The sequence below is a fragment of the Choloepus didactylus genome, chromosome 2 (assembly GCF_015220235.1).
Source record: "Choloepus didactylus isolate mChoDid1 chromosome 2, mChoDid1.pri, whole genome shotgun sequence".
Lineage (NCBI taxonomy): Eukaryota > Metazoa > Chordata > Mammalia > Pilosa > Megalonychidae > Choloepus > Choloepus didactylus.
Window position 1 is genome coordinate 243,486,725 of NC_051308.1, and position 14,972 is coordinate 243,501,696.

General features: G+C 50.3%; 2 protein-coding genes across 6 annotated transcripts in view; both read left to right on the forward strand.

The window, feature by feature from the left end:
* Nucleotides 1-11: 11 nt before the first annotated feature.
* Nucleotides 12-6,840, forward strand: RPL22 (ribosomal protein L22). The gene is made up of 4 exons (XM_037828668.1): nucleotides 12-65; nucleotides 1,806-1,910; nucleotides 3,813-3,937; nucleotides 6,638-6,840. Exons 1-4 carry the CDS (start codon nucleotides 54-56, stop codon nucleotides 6,780-6,782), a joined length of 387 nt encoding a protein of 128 aa, XP_037684596.1. The 5' UTR covers nucleotides 12-53; the 3' UTR covers nucleotides 6,783-6,840.
* A 6,182-nt stretch (nucleotides 6,841-13,022) lies between these two features.
* CHD5 (chromodomain helicase DNA binding protein 5) overlaps nucleotides 13,023-14,972 on the forward strand; it is a 71,253-nt gene continuing 69,303 nt past the window's right edge. For all 5 annotated transcript variants that reach the window (XM_037828670.1, XM_037828671.1, XM_037828672.1 and 2 more), the window contains exon 1: nucleotides 13,023-13,124. In XM_037828670.1, the coding sequence (XP_037684598.1) occupies nucleotides 13,046-13,124 (79 nt within the window). In that variant the 5' untranslated portion in view covers nucleotides 13,023-13,045. The remainder of the gene's footprint in view (nucleotides 13,125-14,972) is intronic.

Sequence of the window (14,972 nt, forward strand, 5' to 3'; positions counted from 1 at the left end):
TCTCTTTGCGTCTGCGTAGTTCGCCGAACTCCCTTTCTGCCTCCGCTGCCGCCATGGCGCCCGTGGTTAGTATGGCTCCGCGTGAGGCCTCTGCTCGGGGGAGGCACGTGGGCCTCGTCGACCCCGGGTCGTGTCCCGGCTCTCGAGGAGCGTCGTTCTGCAGCGTCCGGATGGGGCTGGGCCGGCAGGCCGAGCGGGGCGGGCCAGGGCCGCTGCCGGGCCCAGCACGTTGCGGGCGGAGGAGGCCGCGGCCTGACGCCGTGGGGCTCCGGGAGCTCTCTGAGGCCGCGGCTCGGGCTCGCGCCCCTGCCTGGGTCGGCAGCAAGCTGCGCGTGGAGGCTGCGGCCTGCGCGGGTCACTGGCCTTTGGAGTCCGGAGTGAGGCGCCCAGGGTCTGGGCCTGGTTACTCGCGCCGGCAGGGGCAAGAAGGAATCCTGCCATCCTTGGGAGCTGCGCATTCGGGAAGCCCAGGGACCAGGGGAAATGGTCCCCGAAAGGATGCCCTGGCCCGGCCACATGAGAGAAAAGGCCCGGGTTTGACGAGCTCTTTAGTGTCCCCGGAGGAAATAAGTTTCTCAAGGCGCAGCTCTGCAGATCTTTTTAGTGTAGGGCGAAAGCCCCCAATTCCTTTCTTTCTTTCCAAGATATGCCTGAAGATCGCTCTTGAGAAAAGTTGTTTTTCGGTGTTTCGAAACTTTCCCTTAGTGTTAGGACTCTGGTAGTTAACATTTCCGTTTGCCTTACTCTTTCTGCCTGGGTGGAGTTTTACATGCTTCTGTGTATTTGTATGCTTCTGGTTAAAAGCCCCGAGAGGAGGCATCAAGCCCACTGTCAGCGGGTCTTTTTACTTGCTGGTTTTATATTTCTCGGGCTGGATCTTAAAACCACCGTCCTGTAATTGGGAAGAGATGTGAAGGAAGAAAAAAAATCAGCGATTTTTGCAGGAGTTAAATGTTTGAGAAGCTAAGTCAATTAATTAAAGGGTTAAGGTGAAATAAAGGAAGGGAAGATGTGTTCTTGGAAAGGTGTATTTAGACTAAGCAAAACTTCAGAGTGGAAGTAAGGTAAGTGAATTTTCAACGGTTTTTGGAGTTTGTATATAGAAAGATTAGATTAAGGTAGTTTCTTCCTTAGAGTAAAGAAACTGGAACCTCCTAGGATGTGCCGTAACTGGTGATTTGGAAGTCCTGATTCATAGATTGAATGAACCAAAAAATCTGAAATTGTTGACAGCAGTGTTGTAATCAGCTTCCTTGTCCAAGCTGGGGCAGATAGGTGTGTCGCTAGAATACTGTGTAGCCACAGTTGCTGTTCCCGAGAAGGTGGGAGAGGTGAGGCAGGATTAAAGGAGAACAGCTAAAGTGCATCAGGACCAGACTCCAGAGCGTTAGGACAGGAATTGACTTTAGATTAAAATTGTTTTAGGTGTGCACAGCCTTTCTATGCCTGTGCCCTAATTCTGGAATAAGATTAGTAAGGAACTGTTCTTAAAACTGTATTTGGAAATTTTAGAACAAATTAAAGAAAATGTTCTTTTTTTAATGTGGGTCCTAAGCAAACAGGCCGTTATGTCCTTAGAGGTTGGGGAGCTTGGGAAATTTAAATGAGTCAAAAGTGATAAAACGATTTCCCCATCAAAATTGTACAACCCGAGACCCCTGAGCTTTCTAGAACAGCGTCTTCGTTGTCATCTTTATGCCACTGAAGGCAGAGCAAGATCTGGGCAAGGAAATACAACTCCACAGATGTTGTATTTGTGTGGGCTTTTACACCTGTATCAGTTTTGGTTTTGTGTGTTTTCTTAGAAAAAGCTTGTGGCGAAGGGGGGCAAAAAAAAGAAGCAGGTTCTGAAGTTCACCCTTGACTGCACCCACCCCGTAGAAGATGGAATCATGGACGCTGCCAATTTTGTAAGTTCTTTCCTTGACGCCACCCCTTACAGAGAAAGGAACCTTCCAAGACACTTAAGAAAACCTATTGGAGCACATTTCTGTTTTCGGGTTTACAGACAACACCACAGTTCTGTCTCCACTGTTAACTCTGAGAGCTTGGTCAGACCTTTCCCCACACCACCACCGAAAGTGTGCGCGACAGGGTTGTGAGGAACGAATGAGATGGACTTATAAATCCTTTAGCGTATTGTTGAGCACATAGGGGCTAGAGAACTAGCTTATTTTCTTACTTTGCTCTTCTTCTCTCCTTTCCTCTTTAGTTTCCAAAAACCATTTTACTTAAAAGTTACCAGGAAACAGGCAAAGTGTTCATTGGATTCAAAATCCCCTCGCACTTTGTCATGGGCCCCAGTGCTCTCAGCAGGGGCTGCTCATTTCTGGGCCTGCCTGCCTGGAGCATGGGAGAGAAGGCCCCATCTCCCGAGGCTTCCTTCCCATTTTATTAAGCATCTCAGCTACAGTGTTTACTGTTGCAGACTTGTAGTTGGAGTCTGGTTCTTTCAGCCTGGGCTCTGTACTAATGTTTGACCCTATATTTAGCCTTTTCCCCAACTCCTTCCTTGCAGCGTTTTGACTTTGCAACTTGATTTTGGTGTTTTACTCTTTATCCTCTAATAGTCCTGCTTGGTGAATTCAGACTTACTATTTGTATGCAGAAATCTCCTTACTTTTCACTTACTCTTCAGTCTCCAGGAAGTCAACTGTTGCCAAAGTCAGTATCATTACAACAAAAATAATTTTAAAGTAAGAAAAATGAAAGGCTTAACCTATGGCCACTAGTGCCACAGAAATAAACTCAAGTGACCTGTAGTTTGGTATCCTTATGATGTAGGTGCCTTTTGCATCCCTGTCTTAGGAGAAGTTCCTCAGTGGCTCCTTCCTTCTCTGTCAAGGCTCTGTGTCCAGGGACTTGGTGCTTTTCTCTGTGGCCTCTTTTCCCTCCTAACTTTTGTGACAGCTTCCAATTTGTGTTCTCCCCTGCCCCTTTCCTCTACATGCCACTGATCTGTGGATGTGGATGTCTTTCTCCTTCCAGATGCCTCTTCAGGGTAGAATACTTGAAAATTTGAATCACTCAATAATCTAAGATGCATTACTCAAGTTTTTTGACCTAATAACTACCCCATCAGCAGTTAACATTCTGTATTGGATTTCTAAAGCAGAGGCTTATAAGAATTTTGGGCTGCATGGGACTTCACATCATTGTAATAACAACAAAACTATGAAAACTTTCTCCTTTTTGGACAAAGACCCCTGAAGCCCGTGGAGTTGGATGACTTGCACAGGCTCCCTGAGGGGTCTGCTGAGGGTCCCCCTTGGGCTCCTGGATTACCGACCCTTCTGCTTGTTTGGCCCCTGAGCAGTTGGTCACTGTATGTTTTTGCTCCTTCTAGGTTGAAGACTTATTTTTTATTTCAGTGCTGAGAACGGGGCTTTGTACCCTGTAGATTCAGCAGTCTTGCAGCATGGGTTGCCTGAATCTCATAAAACATGGGCTCTGCATCTCCTCTCTGCTCTTTACCCTTTGACCCATGGGTACTTTGCTTGCTGAGCCTTCCATTTAGAGGTGTATTTGACCTCGTATGGAATCAGTCAAGTATGTTCGTGCTGGGATGTGGTATTCTTATATAATATCCATAAATAATAAATAAGATTACATAGTGCCGTTTTCTCTCTGCTATTCCTTGATTTCAGACCTTGTATTAATATAATAGCTAAAGATTTCTACTGTTCTTTAAAATATGGAACATTTAAAGAATACTCTTATCTGTTCAGCGTTAAAAGTATAAGAAAGTAAAATATTCTCATGAGGTGGGTTAAACCTGTCAATTCATTAATAGGTGAAATTAATGTCTACAGGAGCAGTTTCTTCAAGAAAGAATCAAAGTTAATGGAAAAGCTGGTAATCTCGGTGGAGGGGTGGTGACCATCGAAAGGAGCAAGAGCAAGATTACTGTAACCTCAGAGGTGCCTTTTTCCAAAAGGTAAGGGAGGCGGGTGTTGTTGGCGGGCACTGCAGCCCTGGGATTCCTGCCTGGGCCCTGAACAGACTGTTGTTGCCTGTGGTTGTCCTACTACATCTGTTAATTTCTGGAACAGTGCTCAGAGCAAAGGAGGAAGTGAATGAATGGATATTGTAATGGTAGTTAAAAGTATTCAATTTTTAGTAGTTTTTCTCTTTAATTTTGTCTTTCCTAAGCTAAAGTATTTCCAGCAGTAACACTGCTTAGACTTAATTAGACTGTGTTCTTAAAAGTAAACATTAGCTTCCTTTGCCTCTAGATTACAACAAAAAGCTTTTTTTTTTTTTAGCCCACGACTTTAATGCCATATAAACACTACTGTGGCTTTGAACGAGAGTCTGAATATCTCAGTTTCAGACTGAAGCCACTCCATTCTGTTCCTGGGGGCCCTCTGTCCCTTTCAAGATTGGCACAGTAATTCACCTGCCCTGCCCGTTATAGGTGGTGGTTTTGAGGATGAAGTTGAAACACTTTATAAGACACAAGAGAAATGCACTTGATAAGTTGCTAGAAATATCTAGCTGCTAGCCCAAGGCCTAGCTCATGTATAGGAAATTTTATTCATACTGAATCAGTCAAGTAGTGGGATGCTTTAAGGTATGTTGGGACAAATTGGCTATAGTTAAGACTTTGATTTTATTTTTAGCTATTATCGTTGGAGAGGCGATGTATTAGTCACCTGATTTCCTGTCAGGGCAACAGAACTGACAGGAGATACATACATATATGTAAATCAAATTTATAATGGGAATTGGCTAATGCAACTGTGGGGATCCACAAGCCTGAATTCCCTAGGGCAGGCCACAGGCTGGGACTCCAGTGAAGTTTTCCATGAACCCCTCAAGCAGCTGGCTGGCTGGATAGAGGTGGGAATTCTTCTCCCTGACTGCTAATGTTATCAGTGCTCCCTGTAAGGCCTTCCCTGATTGGATGATGTGCTCACGGCTGAGGGCCATCTCCTGTGTTGACTGCAGATGTAATCAGCCAGAGATGCAGTCAACTGATTAATGATTTAAATCCACGAAGTATCTGCACAGCCAGTGCTTGCTTGACCGAACAGCTGGACACCGTAACCTGGCCAAGTTGACCGATGAACTGAACTGTCACAGATGACTTTAAAGCTTAAGTGAAGTACTCACCATCTGAGTGGCTGCATCATTTATTTGCATACAGAGATTTGACAGAATAAGAGAGATGGATGAAACCATAGGACTTCCAAGGTATATAAAACTTGCAACTTGCTTGGTTTTAGCAGAGCCCATGGAGAATGTTCCGTAATCTTTCTTGACCTGTGTCCAAGTTGGCCAACTTAGTGAGAGAATGTCTTCTGACACATCTTACTTTAGTTTTAGCAGATTTTCTGTTTTTTACCCAGAGGAGAAGGGAAAGAGCCTTAATCTTTTATAACTTTATTTCTTGACCCATTTAGTTTCTAATGTAGAACTTCTGGCTTATTTCTGAACCTCTGCAGGTTTTTACCTAATACTTGCCTCAGCATTCTATTATGGAAATTTTCAGAAGACTAAAACTTGGATTAAAGTACAAGTATGATAGAAAAAAAAATAATGGTAGAAAAGAGTACTTTCTTTAAACAGAAGGACAGGATAAATTCATTTTTTATATAGGGAAAGTGTTTTAGAATTGAACTGAGACCTTTACATCTTTGTGAAGATGACTTGGCTGGCATGAGACTGTTAAGAGAATTCAGTTCTTGAAAATGTGAGTTTGCTAGTTTAATATTGGGGCACTTATTGATATGCCAGGGGTTTGTTTGCCATCTCATTTACTCCTTGTGGCAGTCTGAAGAGAAGGTAAGTAACCCTGTTCTCATTTTATAGTGGGAGAAACAGGTTTGGGAAGTAATGTGCCCAGCAGTGGGTCTGGTTGGCATCATATTCCTTCTACTGTTTATGGTTTTGGAACTTAAGCCAGAACGTCAGGGCCTTGTAGGCAAACAGATGAGTGAGGAAACAGGATCACAGGCTTTCTATAGTTAGGATGTGGGCACAAAAAGCCAGTTGCTGCCTTTACATAAAGAGTGAGTTTTCTAATGAGCAGTTTGCAGTGGTGATCTTTCAGTTCTCACCCAGGCCAAGGCAGCAGTTAGGCATATGGAGGAAGACATCTCTATGCTTGCCACGGACAGCCAGGTGAGCGTGTTGGCAGGGTGGGCACTTGGTCACCATCTGATGTGGGCGTCACATCGCACAAGTAAGTGTATGTAACACTGAAGAAGCAACGCAGACCCAGATGACCTCACAGGGAGCTTTGGAATCAGTGATGGATGTGAAGTACTCAGCGCTCCCTAGAAACACTGATTCTCCATAAACAGTATTAAGGCCGTGCTTAATTCTTAGGTCACTACCGCGAGAGCCTCCTCCAGGGCTTGTGGGTGTTTCCTGGTAATCGTCTAACGATCAACAGTTACATCTGCTTACCTGTCCTCATTTTTATTGCCAATTTAGATGAAATGTGGCTGATGGTGAAAGCATTAAAATAAAGCACTGGCCGGGTATATTTGCCACCTCTTTGCCATTTTTGAAGGGTGGGAAAATACCTGGAATTTTCATGATCTCAAATGTGGGTTTTATAAAATTAAAACATTTCAGAATGCAAGAAGGCCATCTGCTAGTGTAGTTCTCAAGTGTCCTTTCTCTGCAGGTATTTGAAATATCTCACCAAAAAATATTTGAAGAAGAATAATCTACGTGATTGGTTGCGCGTAGTTGCCAACAGCAAAGAAAGCTATGAATTACGCTACTTCCAGATCAACCAGGATGAAGAGGAGGAGGAAGATGAGGATTGAAACTCGCTTTTCCTGGAATGTTTTCTATGATTCCTTTAATAAAACTTGGGAAACCAAACGGTGGTGATCCTTGTATCTCTGCGCTGTGGATCGAACAGAACATTGGAAATCGTAGTAAAAGGGCTTCACTTGGGCTGCCACTCACTTAATTGTAATCAGAGGTTGTTGTTTTGTTTTTTTTTGTTTGTTTTTGCTTGAAAGTTTCTGTTCTAGTAGTCTTACCAAATAGAAAGACTACTTGAATGGAAGTGGTGATGGTTTGCGATTGAACCAGGAAGAGGGTGTGGAGGTGTCTGCTTCAGGTAGTCGTTATTTTATTTTGAAAGTGACTAGTGAGAAAATGGCAAGTGTCAATAAAAAGGGCAGGTTTCTGGGCAATTGTCTTTTTTCTAAATTACAAATTATTCAAAAAAAAAAAATTACAAATTATTCGATACTATTACATATGTTAATCCTTTTTCTTCCTATAGAAATAAGATGTGGTCCTTTAGAATTGCCACCTGTTCTACCGCTTTTGAGAAAAGGGTTTGGAGACTTGATTGTCAGCGTCCTAATCTGTACAAAAATGAATTTGTAAATAATCAGTTTCTGCAAGCCTTGGCTTTGCAACAAACCGTCCCTTTGGCATATCCAGCCAGAGGAGCAGAGAAGAGTAGCTGACCTTGCCGATGTGGATGTTGGAGTGGCTCAAAGTGGCTGAGGTTCTTTGATGCTGAGAGTTTAGGAGTCTTTTCATTGAGGGAGGGGCACAGAAGAGAAGTGATTGAGAAAAATTCATGCTGAGGACCTTCGAAAGACATTTTGAGATCCCAGGAAACAGTTGCTTCCATGCCATTTAGGCTGTGACTGGTTTTAATGTCAAGAAATGATGCTGCAAATTAATGTAAATAACCAAACTGAAAGTGTTCCTGCAAGATATTGGAGAAAAAGCCATATCTTGTCTCCTTGGGATTTTGTTGCCTTGTATTCAGAGATTAGAGAACTGAATGGTTATTAATGAGGCTGTAAAGATGTAATTGTGGCCGACTGAAAAGAGTGCTTGAGGATGGCTTTGAAAAGAGACCCTGATGCCTTGTGATGCCCATCTAAAAACTTCTAGACAATTCTGCAGAAATGTCTTCATTGTTTTATAATCGTGATGTGTAAAATTCATGTTTCTAGAGCGCTCACCTACAGCTAATTTCCACACTTGAGTGTCTTGTGATCTTCTCATTGCATAGCTGGAAATTAAATGTGCAAGTCCAACGTTGGCTCCAATTTGACATTTGGTACTCCTTGGATTGAATAGAGTATGTAGAAGCTTTCCAATTTCATTTGTGGTGAAGGCGCTAACATTTTCTATTTCTATGCAAATTTCTTGAAGCAGAATTGTTTGCACATTTCTCCTCTGCCCTGGCAGGAGGCAGGATTTTCTTTCAAACTTAACTGAGGCATCAGATGCTCTTGGGGGTGTTATCATGACTGTCTTTTGCTGTGACCATTCACTGGAGAAAGTTTGTGACTTGGGTTTGCAAATTTTGTTTATTGGTTGCATTAATGTTCCCATGTAGCAATTCTTCCTTTGGTTGTAAAAAATTAACCCTGGGCTGGAATTAGCATATCCTTTTTTTTTTTTTTAACTAAACTTGTCCCAGATTTAAAAACTTTTAGTAAAATCAAAGCTCATTGGTTTTTCTATGCCTTTTTGAACTCCTGTAATTGAGGGTTTTAATTACATTTTGTATTAAAGAGGGTGACACGTGGCTACAATTACTGTGCAAGCCTTTTTTTTTTCTCCCTAAGAATTGGCTTGTTAGTCTGTTTAGCAACAAAAATTTTGTCTTCACTAATGAATTGCTATACTAGCAGTGACTTGGGTTTTCATTAGGATTGAGAAGAACATGCGTCCCTCACTTGCATTTCCTCACCTTAGTTGTGCTCTTTTGCCTTAATTTAATGGGATTCTGGAGGTGGCCATAACCGAGCTCTCCATGTAGCGTTTCTTCAGGTCTAGAGCCTGGAGAATAATTTTGCAAGCCAGGGGCTGTTTCTTCTTGGGAGTATTTGGTGTTAACTTGCATTGCACTCGTTCCACTCAGCCGTGCTCGAGCCACAATTTAGACCTGTTTCCTTTGTGTCTGCCTTGTCTTGTGACTCACCTCCCCGATCTCAGAAAGGCACAGGGTGGGTCTTGGGGAGTTTCTAGCTGAGATTGGCATTTATTAACGTAATGAGGTAATGGCTGCAGTCTTGTCTTAGCTTCTGGTTGTCACAAGCACCATGTCTCCAGCTTGAGAGTGTGCAGCAAGAGATGGATAGATGACCTTATGCTAGGGTCTGCCCATTTTTAAAGGTCTGATATTTGCTGTTTTCCTTTTAAGAGCCTGAGAGCTCCCCCTTCCCTGGTGGCTTTGTTATTGGTGTAAGTGGTTTTCTTTTCTGAAGGGTCTTGACCTCATATCCCTTTGGAAACAGCCAAATGCTGTATGTAGTATGTGGGTCCTGGAATGCCAGGGTCACCGTTGACACTGGAAACTGCTGCCTGTCCCTAATTCTGGTATTTAGCCTTAATGCCCAGTGGTGCCTAGCATGGGGGTGTCAGAAATGTTTGTGTATCATGAACATGGGAAGTGTAGGACTTGGGGCATATCACATCAAAATTACAGAAGTGCTGAGATGCTGGGACCTCAGGCTTTTGGGGGGCACTTGATTTCTTGGAAGAAGGACCCAAATGAGGGGGGATAATGGGCCTTCCGGTAAGATCCCTGATAAACCAGGAGAGGTTTCAGCTGGGTGCTGGCCAACTGCCTGAAGCCATGGCAGCCCTTCCTCCACGTGACCCAGCCGCAGGCTCATCGCATGTCCTAGGCAGGGCAGCGTGCTGGCCCCTTTCAAAGGACGGCCACTGGTGTGACAGTGCCAAGGGAGAGGACTGCCCTCCCATGACCCTTGGACAGCACGGGGCTGCTTGGGTGGGAAGGCTTGCGTGGCAAGGCTTGGCAGTGGCAGGTGGCAACCCCCCCCCACTGCCAGGGTGAGGAGGGGTCTGCCGGCCCCAGCTTGGGTGCGGAGCTGCTGGCTGAGTCGTGGAATGGGCCTGTATTCCTGGTGGTGTGTGGTAAACTCAGGACGGTCTCTTTCTGAGATGGAAGGGCAGGCGGGAAAGGGGCTTGGTGTGGGGCCGCTGCCATTCCTAGGCCATGTGGCCCTGACAAAGGCAGGGAGAGGGCCACCGTTTACATGACGCCTAAGGGCACTTAGCTCTGGGAACTGAAGACTGAAAATCTGTACTCTAGCCATTTTTCCTGTCTTGGGGGTGGATTTGAGAAGCCACACCCCTTCTGGCCCATTTCAGGCCAAGCTCAGGCTGTAAGGCCTGTGTAGACCAGCTGAGTTGATGATCTACTACTATAGCTAAACCCAGAAAGAAGCCCTGACAATGGTTTTTAAGGTCTACAAAGGGCTTCCTCAGAGGTTCAGGGTTGTGGCCCAGGAGTCTGCCTGTTGACCAACCCCTACCAGCACCCTTTGGATTTAGGGGGTGCAGATCTGCACTTTGGGAAATAGGCTTCAAGCCCAATATAGGTCTTGGGCCTGCTCCCCTTCACTTGGAGGATGCTGCACTTGTGGGGTGGGGTGGAGCCAGGTGTGTGATGCCCACCACCCTTTTCCCTGGGGGCTGGGAGGGGGTGTTGGTGCCAGAGAGCCCCTGACCTTAAGCAGCTGGTGTCGCCGGGGCTGGCTGGCCACCACGGTGTGGAAATGTGTTGCTGAAGGAGGTGTTTGTCCCCTGGAAGGACTTAAGAATTGGTGTAGCCCAGAAGTGGGGGCTGAGTATGGTATGTACAGAAGATTATTAGCTGTTGCAACTCTGTTCTTGGAAAATATTTTTTCCCTTGGTGCTTTTATAACCAATATATTTTTGAAAGTATATTTTGATTTTGAATTGTCACTAAGGTGTAATTATGAGCTCTGTGATGTGCAAACATGAGAATTTTGTCTCCTGAAACTGTAACCCTAATGATAGGCTTGTTCTCAGAACTGCATAGTTTCTTGAATTTTCACCTTTTCAGGGATTGCTTTTCTCATCAGGCATTTTGGGTCCACTGTCATTAAAATGTGCATTTAATAGTTTAACAATAACAAGAGGCTCCTTTAAAAATGATTGGGGATTTCTAGTGAAAAAACGATTTGTTTAAACACCTTCTGTTCCAGGTTTTGTTTTGTTTGTTTGATTTGGGGTCCTTAAGTAAAGTTCCCCAGTGAGGATGGGTGGCATTAGGAGGGGTGTCTATCTCAGCTCTAATTTATTTCCAGATTAGCAGTTGGAGCTGTTCTTCCTTGAAAGGAATCTTGACTTTCTCAGCTGCGCCTTGGGAATTGGAGCCAAGGTTAATGGGGTGTGCGTGTCGGGGGTTGGGGGACCTTTCTTGTGACTAAAGATACTGGAAGCCGGAGCTTCTCTACAGTGGGGCAGGGGATCTTTGAAGAGTTCTGAGCCTATTTGTGCCCTTGAGGGGTAAGGTGGTGATGGTGGTGTTGGCAAACCGAGGGGGAGGCATCGTTATGCACGATCTGGTTTAGAAATGATCTGGGACATGAAGGGGATTCCCTGCCTCCTGCGCTCTGATCCAGGGAGGCTGGACAGACCCGCCCTTGCCAGGGAGTGAGTGGAAAGGAGCCTTAGTTGGGGGCTTACTGGCGATCAACGTGGAGGAGGAGGGGGAACCTATGCCAAAGATCTTTTCACCCTCCCCAGGCCACCACCTACTAGCCAGCAACTTGGAGTCACCGTGGCTTGGGTTGTGGTGACCTCTCCAAGAGGTCTTGCCCCGGGAGCCCCCATCCAAGCGGGCACCACTCGCCAGGTTCTTTTCTCCAAAGGCACCAGGAAAGCGTGGCTCAGCAGGTGATGGCCAGGGCGCCGAGAAGTCCCGGCCTGGGTGAGGCAGGGGCTCAGTGGAGACCTGAGGGCTGGGTGCTAGAGAAATGCTGCTGGCTCTCCCTTGGGGTGCTTCTGGCTTCCCTGGCCAGGCGATGCGCGCCCCTGGCAGGGAGGTGGGTCGCCGGTGGGTTTCCCCCGACGTGGCGGGCCGACGGGAGTGAGAAGGGGGTGTCCCTCCCGGACCCGACCTGCTAGCGTTAGAGAGCTGGCGACTTTGCCGGCCACGGAAACTTTTGCGTTCCTAAAGGAGCTTTAAGACTCAGCTCTTTGCGGCAGCCGAGACGGAAGGAGCTCATTTAAAATTCCAGTCTCGCCTCCATCTTCACCCTTAATAGGTGAAGCTGGTGGCTGCGGCTCCTGCCCGCTCCGCGACAGGTGTCGCTTCTGCGCGGGAGTTTCGGGCGCAGAGAACGAGATCCGCCCTGTCCTCAAGGGTCTGGGTGTGCTCCCAGTGGACCCGGCCTGGAGGGCCCACCCGGAGGAGGGCATGTGGGCAGGGGGAGCCGGGGCACGCGGATTTTTCTGGAGGAATCAGACCTTCTGTCCCTAGGGCGTCCCTTCCCCAAGTGCGGAGCACATTTTTCTTCCAATGCGCTCTCGAAAGGGGGATTAGAAGCGGCGACCGCGGGGCGATGAGGATCTCCGCGCTTACGAGCGGAGGAGAGAGGGAGCTCGCTGCACGCCGCCCTGGAGACCCCGCCTCCCCGCCCCTGGGGACCCCGCACCGAGCGCCTTCTCGGAGTGGAGTGGCGAAGGCTGGCACTGCCCGGGTGCGCGGAGCCGGCGTCCCCAGCCTCCCCGTGGGCCTGCGCTCGCCTGGGTCCCGGCTGTCCACTCGGCCGTCGGGTCCCTGGGCGCGCGGGCGCCTCGACGGCTCCCCCTGCCGGAGCGCCCCTGCCCTAACCCTCCACCCGGCGCTCAGGACTAGTCCCCCCAACTTGGTCTTTGCTAACTAGTCGCGCTGCCGGAACGATGGGATGGGGTTGCCACAGCAACCAGACTGGACGTCACAATCCGGGCATGTGTGCCGCCCCCCCGCCGTGCTGCCGTGCCGCCGGCGCTGCGGCCGCCACCCTCGGCCGGCTGCGGGACTCGGGCTGCGGGGCGCGGTGGGCGGAGCAGCCCGGACTTTGCGGGGAGCAGGGCTAAGGCGGCCGAGAAGAAGGGGGGTCGAGACGGGGGTTGGAGGTTTGGGGGGGTGGGGGGGCAGGCGGCCGCCATCTTCTCGCCGAGGCCGCCTCGCCCGCCGCGCGCGCCCGTCCGGCAGCGCACGGGTTAAGGCTGGCACCGCGCCCGGCGGGAGGGGGGGCGCCCACCTCCCCTCCCCCCCGCGCCGGGCATGCGGGGCCCGCTGGGCACCGAAGAGGAGCTGCCGCGGCTGTTCGCGGAGGAGATGGAGAACGAGGACGAGATGTCAGGTGAGCGGGGCGCGGGCTGCGCCGGCCCGGGGGGCGCGGGGCGCCAAGACGGGGCCAAGGCCAGGGCGCGTGGGAGAGCTGGGGGCGGCGGCGGCGGGACCCGGGCTGGCGCCGCGCGGGAGGGGCGCCCGGGCTGCGGGACTGCGCTCCCGCCCTGCTGGCGCCGCGCAGCCGAGGGCGCGGGGCTGGGCGGGCGCAGGGGCGCGGCGCGCGAGCGGCCAAGGGCGGGGTGCGATCCAGGCGGCCGGGGCTGGGGCGCCGGGCGGGCAGGGGGCCGGGGTCCGCGCTGGGCGCCACCCAGGGGAGGGGGCGCGGCGCCGCCGGGGTCAGCCCGCGTGCCCTTGAAGGGGGCGGGTGTCGCACTCGGCTCCTGGCGCGGGCACCCCGCGCTCTCGCTCCGCCGCCGCGCGCCTGCGGCCTCGCCAGTGACAGGCGGGACTCGGTGCCCGGGCCATCTCGACCCCAGGGCGGGCTGTGTGGGGCCCGGAGCGGGGCGAGGACGGGCAGTGCGTGGGGCCGGCGGGCGCCCAGGCTGGGGTTGGCTTCCCCACGAGGGCCCCGGACTGGGGCGCGCGGGCTCGGGCTCCCCTTCCCCGGCCGCTGATTGCCGTGACCGCCGCTCCCAAGCACTTTGCTCGGGCCGCCGGCGCCCTCCTGGCGCTCCCTAGCGCTCGCGCTGACCCGGGTCCCAGATAGCTCAGGGCAGTGGCATTCCCAGCCCACCCAGCTTGGGCCATGGGCCTGACACCTGGGGCGCCGCCCCTTCCGGGCCATCCATCTCCCTTTCTTTCTCCTCTAAGAATTCAGCTTAAATGTGTCTCGTGTGTCAGGGATTTACCTGCAGGACAATTCTTTCCTTAACTGCTCACCATTTGTTTAGGATGGCTCCCCTCCCGGCACAGCTGGGCTGGACCTCACCCTGTCAACCAATCCCCCTCCCTCCCTCTCTTCCTGAGAATTGTGTTGCTTCTAGGTTTCCCTACACCAGGTCTGCAGCCCTTCACTGACCTCCGAGGGGCTCTGCCCTGGTCTCCAAATATGCTGCATGGCCCCCAGAGGTGCCTTCTTCAGGTATGAGGATAGTCCACAAATTGGTGCCCAACTCCTGGTTTGCAGGAGGTGAGAAGCTGGGGGCAGAGCGAGCAGCAGCCCCCAGGCGACTCAGCCCCTGCCCAGTGTGGCGATTCCCACCAGGTGCCGTGCCCCACTGGGCCCCACTCCCCACACCCTCTGAGCCCCCACTTCTGCTTGCTCAGTGGCTTTAAAGCTGTGACAGGTGTCCCTCTAGGAGCCTGGCCTAACCCTGCCTTTCGACAGTCAGGCTGAGTTTGCAAAAGAGCCTGCTGGGGTGGGCAGTGGCTGGTGGGTGGGGCGGCAGGGTGGGGGTGACTTGGACAGTGATTGACATCCTGGGTGATGGAATCAGGCCCACTCCTCTTGGGAAACTCAGCACAGGTTTCAGCCCAGCAGGCTGGCTTTTCGGGGTGGTAAGTAGTACACCCCGGTGTTTGGGGCTTGGTCCCTTCATTGCTAAGATGGGGGCAGTGGACGGATGGCTGAACATGCACCAAAGGTCCATTTCTGGGATGTCACTGATCCCCCACCATGGAGTCCCCTGTCTCCCTTCCCCTTTTCATACTCCGGCTCTTCCTGGTTGTTGGGGTACAGAGGGGGGAGGGAGGGAAGGAGGCCAGGGAAGGAGTTGGGTCCCAGGGGTCCAGCCTCCTTCCTCCTTGCACCCTTTGCTCCAGACCTGGACAGGGCAGGGTGGGGGTTCTCTCCAGAGTCTCCAAGAACGCCCCCAAAGCCCTGCAGGGAGAGGTCCTGCACCAGCCCTTTGCCTGGGGA